The sequence below is a fragment of the Dryobates pubescens genome, chromosome Z, assembly GCF_014839835.1.
Source record: "Dryobates pubescens isolate bDryPub1 chromosome Z, bDryPub1.pri, whole genome shotgun sequence".
NCBI classification, from domain to species: Eukaryota; Metazoa; Chordata; class Aves; order Piciformes; family Picidae; genus Dryobates; species Dryobates pubescens.
In genome coordinates, this window is record NC_071657.1 from 26,910,010 (window position 1) to 26,919,988 (window position 9,979).

The 9,979-nt window shown below is 41.0% G+C and overlaps 1 protein-coding gene across 1 annotated transcript; it reads right to left on the reverse strand.

Moving 5' to 3' along the window:
- Positions 1–1,722: 1,722 nt before the first annotated feature.
- Positions 1,723–9,267, reverse strand: QNG1 (Q-nucleotide N-glycosylase 1). Its single transcript, XM_009903140.2, has 4 exons — positions 8,902–9,267; positions 7,699–7,958; positions 3,345–3,540; positions 1,723–2,371 (listed from the first exon to the last, which is right to left on the reverse strand). The coding sequence occupies exons 1-4, from the start codon at positions 9,236–9,238 to the stop codon at positions 2,139–2,141; spliced, it is 1,026 nt and encodes a 341-aa protein (XP_009901442.2). The 5' UTR covers positions 9,239–9,267; the 3' UTR covers positions 1,723–2,138.
- Positions 9,268–9,979: the final 712 nt, after the last annotated feature.

The window sequence follows — 9,979 nt, forward strand, 5'->3', positions numbered from 1 at the left end:
CACTGCATATGCACTTCCCCCTATTGCTCTGAAGATATCAGGTCCAGACCCATCAGGTCCAGTATTTCTGCATAATGGACCCTGTTTGTTTTGCAAGCACTGGGTCTCACGCCCCTCACCCCATTTCCCGATCTCTTCCCAAAACGTTAAATAGGGAGTGGCACTGACTTGCCCAGTGAAAGCCCTTTCTACACTTAGGGCATATCTTGTTCAGTCTTTTTACTTCATTATTAGGTCTGGGACAGTCACGCTTGAAATGCCCCTCTTGTCTACAGCTAAAGCATCTCACTTGAGTGCAATTAACAATCGTTGTGCTAATGCAGAAGCCAATAACTCTGCCTGCATTTCAGCTTTGTATCTTTCTGACTCCACGTGGGCACAGGCCTTGATAAAATCAGACAGTGATGCTTGTTTGTTTGTGGATTTAAGAGTTTCTAATATATGTAGACAGTCGCTATTTGCATTTTCCACAGCTGTTTAATGTGTCAGATGCTTCGGGCACATCGACTTGGTGTTCCAGACCCCCCTGCAGCCTATGAACTGTATGCATGGTTCATCATTGGCCTGTCGCACAACACTGAAAGGCTTTGTTGACCATTTAAAATCTGGAATCTTTTTAAAGGCTTTTATTGCCAATCCTGCTATTAGCTGCAGGACCTCCCTGGTAAAGAGAGATTGCAGCTGTGGATCGGCAAATTGTCCCTTCCCCATTAATTCTTTGGGGTGTAATTGATCCTAAGCCTGAGATGTGGACTGGGCGATACACAAATCTCTATACTCCACCTACCATATAGAGAACTGGCTGGATGTTCAGATGAGTTTAAAAATTATTTTCCAGTCATGTGGTATCATTAGATAAGCCTCTTGTATGGCTTCTAGCAAATTCTCAGGATAAGGAGACTGCAGCCCAGAATCAGCCACTGTCCTCCTCAGCTCCCTTAAGATATCATAGGACAGAGACTGATACATGGGAGCAGTCCCACCTCCCCATCTGTTTTCCACCACTGCTGGCATTGCACACATCTGTAACATTTCTGTATTTATAAAACATTATCATCTTTAGCTTTTAAAACATCAGAAATTGAAATTTGCAATCTTGTAGCTACACTTGGAACATGTTCATTATTCAACAACCCATTAGACATTTTAACACCATCCTGCATACTCTCCCCTTGATAAAGTATCCCTTTATCCCTCAACCCCATATTACTCATAGTTACAGCACTAGCAGGAGGGACACAAACACCTCCATATGGTGGCAGGGGTGAGGGGCAGACAAAGCCCCTGCCTGCTGGGGTATAGAAACCCAATGAGGCTGAGGATAAAAGCCTGCTGGAAAAGGGATAGGAAACACTCTGTTAATTTGTATTGGCCCTGATTTGGGATACCAGGGGCAATTGTGATTGATTCACAGCAAAAGAAGGGTAAGTTTTTGAGAGCTTAGTCTGCACCCTTGCTCTTTGATAATTTGCATGAGCACATCATGGTGCAATTGCTGTGACCTCATGATTCCCTGGGCCATATTATTCCCCGGCCACAGTCCCCATACCTGTCCTACAAGTGTAGGGGATGGACGCATCGTTTGCTCAGTTCTCCCATTCAGCTCACTGGGGGTGCAAGCCGAGGGCGAGTTCAGGGAGAGATGTCACTGAAGGCCCTGTTAGGTGCCATGATGGCAGAAAGCATGCACAGACTGTTCACTGTTAGTGAAGCAGTAATTTTTTATTGGTACAGAACAAGCAGTTTCTATAGGAAAATTTGAGCAGGCTAAGCAATTCCCTGACATTTTTGCACCTGTGTTGTTAATTGGATTTTCTTCTTTGATATACAGCTGTCCATTGTTATTTCCATCCCATATCAGGTTGAGCTGTTCCAGCATGGAGGCAAGTGTCCTTCTGTCTCACACTTCAGGTTGTTTACTGCAGTCAGCTCTCCTTTTTCATCAGGCCATTCTTCTGTTATCAGTGGCCTGTTGTTCTTTCTTGTCCTGAAACTTTCCATAGGTACTTTCTGCTCTCCTACAAGCCTTATCATCAGAAAATGGCCATTTGATTTAGCCAGCACCAAAACAGAGTATGACAAACCACAGCATGAAAGCAGTAACTGCAATTCAGACATCAACAGCAACCAGACAGGACTTAGTAATATATACACCGCACTCGGTGAAATGGAATATCTTTCATGTCTTCCCTGTGATCCCTGGCATAGTCCCAAAGATAATAATCAAGTAAAACTGCGTTGATCTTTCCATGCATGTCCTGGCCCTTCTTCTCATAGAGCTCCAGCAAGTGCTTACAAACCAATGCACAACACCAAATGGAACAGCCACGGATCTCCACCTCCTCTTTATCTCCAGACTGGAAAACCGTTCCTGCGGGACACAAAAGACAGCAATTCAATTATTTCCGAGAGACAAAAGGCCCAGGATGTGAGTTTGCTTCTTACCCCCTCCTCACTCCACATTTACTCAATTCTAGACTGCAGTTTTTTTGACTTGCATTATAACTGCTAACAATAATCCTATATATTTTCTAAATCATTCATTTTACCATGAGCACTTACAAAATTACTCCCCTTTCAATTAAAACAACATCCTGTACTCAAAGTGGTATAAGAACGAAACAGCTATTTGGTTATTATACTGCACATGACATGACCATTTGCTTGTGGAGGCAAAAAGGATAGTCAACCTGTAATTGGTGTATTTTCTTCTAGGATAACTCTAAGATTTAAAAACCCCAACCAACCAAAAACAACAAAAAGCCCCAACCAACAACACTGCCCACAAAATCCACAACTATGTGTAAAATAAAGGGACTTATTTGTTTGCATGACTTGGATAAGAATGTCCTTATTAGCATTCATGGAAAAGATAAATTTGCTGTGACAAGGCCATTCTATTACGATCCACGGAAGACTGCATTTGTCTGTCTTGCTACGTAATTTTTAAATTCATGTTGTTGTTCACTGAAGTTCCAAGTAAGTACTAGAAATGGAACTATGCTAGTCTTATGCAATTAGCTTCACTTAAAACATTTTTTTTAATGGAAGCTTAAATATTACCTTGCTTGTCACTAGCAGTTTGGTACAGACGAAGAATCCTCATACCTTTACAGCATCTGTGGACTACTGACAAAACTGTTGCTTACCTAAACCTCAAAAATGACAACTATACTCTGGCTGAAAAAAGAATAGTTTTGGAAACATCAGCCCTTCAGAAACTTAAGAGACTAATTTGTTTAGTGTCTCTTTATACCTTCCCTTATCGAGGTATAAATCAAGGAACAGTTTTATCTTTATTAAAAATGTAGAGGTAAGACTGTATTAGCGAGGACGGAACAAACCTTCGCGTAGTTTTTTCATTAGTTCTTCAGAATACTTCATTGCTTTTAAATGAACAAGAACTTGAGGAATTCTGTAGTCAGCAAATATAGTCAGACTAGAAATGTCATCAAAACAGCCATCTCCTTTGCCTTCTAGTACACTCCATGTATCCGCCACAAGTATTTGTGCCCGCTTGTAGAAAGACACCTTTTTCTTCTGGTGAAAGAAATTTGTAAATTGAGTACCTGAAACACCAACAAATACAGCAAATCACATGTACACATTGTTCAATGAAATGTAAACTATCCTTTGGTTAATCAAACATATTAGTTAACTAACAGAGGATAAGAATTCAACACTCAAAACACCTTAAAATATGAACAATACTGAAACATGAACAACTACTGTGTGGAAAGCTCATCAACAAATTGAAGTAAAAGAAAAATGTATGTCACTGTAGTGGAGTGAAATTTGGTTATATGCTGCTTGAATCTCAGAACACATTAATGTTGGTTTACTTCTGCTTGCAAACACTGTACTTGAAGTCCAGCAAACAAATTCTTTCAGAAACTAGAACTAGAGTTCAGCCAACCCTTTATTTCAAGACATGTAAAAGACACGTATTGGACTAGAAAAACTGTAGGGATTGTTTCATCTGCTTTTGCTGTTCCAAATGAAGGAGACTGTACAAGTAAGCTCAAAGCCTTGGACTGTGGTACAAAGACAACGTGCAATCCAAGACAGTCCTGACCTTGCAGAGAGGAAAGTAGATACAATTTAGACTAGCAAAAGGAAGGTATGTTTGTTATTTCAGTGTAACTCCAAGACTTCTTATCTTTACCCATACATTATGTCCATGTTAGAATAAGCTAACTGACAGAATTCTGGTCTCTGTAACTTTTAGATGTTACATGACCAATCTTTGGGCAGCTATATAAGGCTGTGAGATACTCTAAATAAATGTCTTCAATTATCACACTGGAGTCCATGACCAATCCGCCGTGTCAAAACCCAATTTTTAAAAATCAGTTTATGCATAACGTTAAGGAAATAAAATTCTGGTGAAAACTTCTGTGGATGCTCCTCTGCGTTGTGCAGTGTATCTTGCCAGTTAAAGAGTGGAAACTTAGTTACAGTAGAACGTGTAGTCACAAATACAGGGTTTGTTAGATACTGCACATGGTTCTATTTGTCATCGACTTTTTAGGTGGTGCTAATTCTAGAAGGATTTATATACTCACAAGGGAAAAAATAAAGATATGCTGTGATCTGTATGCTGTTGAGGTTTTCACTCCTTGATGAACACAATGTGTGAACATAAATCCACATCTTTAAAAGGTATTAGTGGATTGTGGTTTTCTCCTCCCTATATAACTAGATGGCATTTTCAGCTTCTGACAATATGTGCCAAACAATGTGAAATTAGAATGGGTAGTTTGAAATTCAAGTAGGTGAGGATTCAACTATTTTCCAGTTTTATTATAATCATTGTTCTTATCACCACAATTTATGAATGGCATTTTTAACGCCATTCCACAACTACCTGAGAGCAAAGCATATTTTGGTTGTTAAATGCTATTTTCCTAGAATACTGAGAACAAGATATCCAGAACAACTGAAAGAACAGTTTCTGAAAACTTTCCTTCCCTCTGCTTCTTCCTTGGCACTATTTTGTATATTAATAAAACACCACTTGAAACATTGCAACAAGAAGTAATAATTAACAGACCTAATTCCATCTTAGCTCCTACTAACCCAAAGCTAATGGAAACCAGGCACATTGCTCTTTCCAGCAGTAACAAGCTCAGTGTCTCCAGCACCACATCACTTTGCAAGGCCAGAGGGAGAATTCAGTTTGAATTTTTCCATCTTGTATTGCAATTTAATTTGTAAACATAATCCTGGCTGGGACTTACTGAGCAGATGAGTTAATAAATTTTGCTGTTTCAACTTAGTTTTATGCTGCATATGGCTTCTGACACTGATGTAAAATTATGGAGATGCAAAAGACTATTAAGCATTGCTACTAAATTTTCCCATCATTTTTTTCCCCCACAGAAAACAAGGAAAGCTTTACATGGATACTCTGTCTCAAAGATAGTATCATTGGAACATTATACCGGTTGGCACTACAAACATACTTCTTGTCATGCAACACACACTTACCTTCCAGGAAAAGGTACTGTATATAGGGACACCTGTGTCTCCTCTCCACTACAATGAGCCAGTATCACGAGACATAACTAATCCTGACCTACTGATACTAAAAGAAAGGAGGAGTACTGTGTTGGCAAAACGCAAAACATAATAGCTAGTTAAAAAAAAAAATAAAAAAGAAAAGGCAGGATCATGAGAAGAGTAGTCTAATATTTAAACTTCTGTCAGTATTCAAATTGAGCACAGCATCTAAACATGAACTACACAGCCAGGGACAAAAAGCTTTCTGGAATTGTGGTTTTGGTTTGCAAGTAGTTTTTTGTAAGCAGAAGAATACTGGCAGTTGCTGTAAATTGCATCAGGTACTAACGTTGGAGGGATTTTGAGTTTTGGTCTGTGCATGTGTTTTGCTTTTCCTTTTTTTTTTTTTGCTGTTGTTTGGTCAAGGGATTTTTATTTTTTTTTAAAGAAAAAACACAAGTAGGCTGTGAACTTGGTCTGTGTTATTTCACCCACCTTCAAAATACACATCTTGCTTAGTGAAAGCAGAAAACGGCTTCCATATTCATGCAGCAGGTTTTACTGCTATGTCAGTGCTTACAGTCTGGAATAATTTTTGGAACACCTTTTCATTCTGTAGTCTGCTGCTGCCTTTAGGGAGGCTTACTTTATAAAGCACTCAGCATCACCTCATGAAAGACATTACATCAATGAATACAGTCACTGTAAAGAAAATACTCTATCATTTTACTTGGAAAATACCTTCTTTTTGAGCATAAGAAATAGAAAAAAAAATAAAAAAAATCCCATAAATTAAACAAGTACCTGTAATGACTAGTTAGACAGAACCTATGATTCTTCATGTAAATATACCTTAATTCACAGCAGAGACAAGGGAAAATAAAATCATGCCACCTAATGGCAGATATGAGTGATTAATGCAATAGATATAAAGCTCCAGTGACTGGTATTCCAAAGTTACCTTGAAAAGACTGGACAGACTACTAGTATGGCCTACACTGTCACTAGAATGGAGTCTTCTGGATGGAATGTCATCACAGCTGAAGTGGTAGTATGCAGATGGAACTGAGCACAGGAGCAGTCACAGATGCCACTAATGCTAAACAAAGATCATGCCCATACAGGCAAAGCCTGAGACACAAAAAACCCAGGAGACAGTCAAGTCTGTTTACTTCCTATCAGTTTCTTTCAAGAAAACTGTTCCAAAAAGCTGTGTACCCTGACAAAGTATGGGTTACTTCTGACCTGTGGTCATTGTGCAATGCCTGCTGACTCAGCAACAGTTATAGTATGCATTCCCAGTAGTTGTGTATTTTCACATCTCTACTGGAGTTTCATTTCCTTCAGTAGCAGTGGAGAGCCTTGAAGTAAAAGAAACAATATGGGAAGAGGGGCCTTGGTAGCAATTAGCTGTGGAGATCCTTAGGGTAAAAGATGAAAGAGAGATGAGGGGACAGGGGTTGGAGAGGAAGGAGAAAGGGTGGAATAAAAAAAAAGGATAAAATACTTTGATTTCTCAGGCAGAAATTACTTCAAATGTTCTGCATTTATAAGGAGCACAAAGGAGTCGTGATCTAATTGTGGATTTGGAGTATGTTAAAATAACCTATATCAAAATGAAGACGACAGACAGCATATGAAAATATGGCTCTCCTCTAGGGAAAAAAGGTGACTCTTGTCATTGAAAACACATTTCTGACTAGTTAAGGACTCTCAATTCTTTTACTGTTAATAAATTGTGTGATTTTTTCAGATGTTTAGACCAATAAGACAAATGAAATTTCAGTAATTTTACCACAGCTTAGCAAGAAGTATACTGTGCTCCAGGAGCATTACTTTAAAAACCTTCTTTGCTATCTGAATGTCTCATAGCAGCTTACATAATTATGATAACTGCTTTCAAGTCCAGTTTTCTTATTATACAGATCAGGCAAAAAAATTAAAATAATAATGATTTTCCTTCTTACTTCCCTTGAATTTTACTTTTGAATACACTGAAGTCTACAAAAATGTTTCTGTTCATCTTCCATCTCATGGATTAAAAAATACCCTAGCAATTCACAAATACCAGATTAATTCTGAGCTGACAGTCCTGTCAGAAAAACCTAAGTAGACAACCTAACAGCCATCTTTTAAAAGTTACAATTAGTAAGGATAAAATTCTTATCATGATACTCAGTGTCAGAAATTGCTTACCTCAAATACAGCTTCATCTCTGTAAGAAGGAAAATTTTCCAGTACTAGACGTAATAGTTTCTGAGCACTTTTCTCACCCATTTTAACACAGGTAAGGAAAGAGCCTCCAAACTTCTCCAACAGAACTGTTCCACTTTCATTCAGCACACGATGTCTTTCTTCAATCAAAGGTATGGGCACTTCTGTGTCAGAGCGAAATACATGTCTAACCTGGTCAAGCGTCATGGTGGCAAAATATGATGCACTGGTAATAGGTATTCCTTCAAAAAAATAAAAATAAGATGTTTAGGCTATCATGGCATAACCTAAGTCCTAACACAAAGGCCTGCTACCGATGAAAGCATTTACACGGTAAGACCCAAAGAGGCTATGAACGCTTTAAAATCACCCGACTGTTCAGCAATAACTACAGTCATACACACGCTTAAAACTAAAGTCGTGTTTGCACACAGCTTCCCACATGCAACAGCGGAACCCTTCTTACTTTTTACGTGTATTTTTTTTCCAGGTGCTTAGTCTTCAAGCATGGTGTTTACATAGCACACTGGCAAATAGTTCCGTCTGTACTCAGTATAGTCAGCAAAGACTTGTTTTCCCTTAGCTCCTAATCACGTTGTGCATTTACAAGCAGTGTCTTAACGCGAATGTTCCCTTAATTTATAAGTATGTAAAAAACTAACTAAAACTTCCATCTTTATCTACAAATAGATTTTTCTCCTGATGACAGCGAGAAGAACAAGAGCTAAAATGTTGATTTTGGAGGCATACGGGTTTCCAGACTTCCTGGAGTTGCTCTCATATGAGACTGGTCCAGAGAATTAAGCCTTTCTCGTCTTCCGTGGAAACAAGCAATTTATCTTAACGATACATGTGAAGGGGCAGAAGTCATGGATAGCCCATTACAGATACTCCTTGAAAGTCTTTTTAGCGGAAATGGCGATAACCCACGTAGAACCTCAATTTATGCAGTTTCACTTCCAAGGCTTTGTTGAAGCGTTTCCATTTATACTCCCTAACTCTGTGGCAGCCACCACGCACAAATTCGCCAAACCAGGAAGCGATACTCCGCAGAAACGGTCCCCGTTTCTGAAGGTAGCTACTTTACACGCATCGCTCCGTAGCACACCCCACCACCGGCTGCACAGCGGGACGCACAACCCACTGGGCGAGCCCAAGCCCTCCACTCCCCTGCCGCTCACTAACCGTCGTCCAGAGCCCTGTTGACGGCGGCGCACAGGGACCAGTAGCCGCTATACGTTTTACCCTTGTAGTTCACCAGGTACTTGTGCTCCTCCCGTTCGGACCAGAAGGAGAAGTTGAGCGAATCCACCAGGAACACCCAGTTGACCGCCTCCTCGCTGACGGCTCGGGGGTTCAGCTCGTGGAGGCTCTTCCATCCCGCCAGACCGAACTCCTCCGCCGAGACTTTGTCAAACAATCTCTCCGCCACCCGCCGCGCCCCCTCCTCGTCCACGGAGACATCTTTACTATGGCTCGCTATAAACTTGGCAGACTCTAAGGGGGACAGAAACACTTCCATACTCGATTGCCTCGCGGTGGACCGGAAACACGCACACTTTCAAGCCCAGCCCCTCTATCGTGACCCCTCCCGGCCAGGTGGCGGTGTACCGACGGAAAGCAGTTCGGTCGCGAGTTCCGGCGGCGCAGAACTGGCTGCTCAGACGTTGCTCACTGAGGAGCGGCGCAGCCCCACCGCACCCCTTCACCGTCGCGGCGGTGCGCTTTAGTCCCTGCGCTGCGAAGGTCGGGTGCGGTACCGCTTCCGCAGCGGAAGGCGGGAAAAGGAGTGTACATCGGAGACCCAAGGGAGGATGCGCAGTAGCTCCAGACTCGCGGGGGATGTTTGGCCGGAGAGAAGCCCAATAGTATGTCTTAAATCATGGTCACGTGAGAAACGAGCTCACTGCGAAATTTTAAATATAATCAGTTTATTATAAAATAAAGGCAAAGCAGCGCTGGGTGCATAGCAGGTTTGCTAGAGGTGCATCATAACAACACAAGTTACGTCAAACATACATATTCATACATTTCCCCAGCCCCTCTCCATCAGGGCTGGGACAAAACCTGCACTTTTGACCTGGCCAGTCTTCAGACATCTTGGTGCCTCACTTTTCTCTTCCGATACACAAGGATCGAACCCCGCGGTCCCCAGCAATTCCCCTTGCGAAAGCCAAATATTACAATTTCTCACAGCAGTTATTCTGTGAACCAACTATCTCTCTTCCCTGCTCCTCCGCCCCAATCTTGCCGAAGTTGGAGC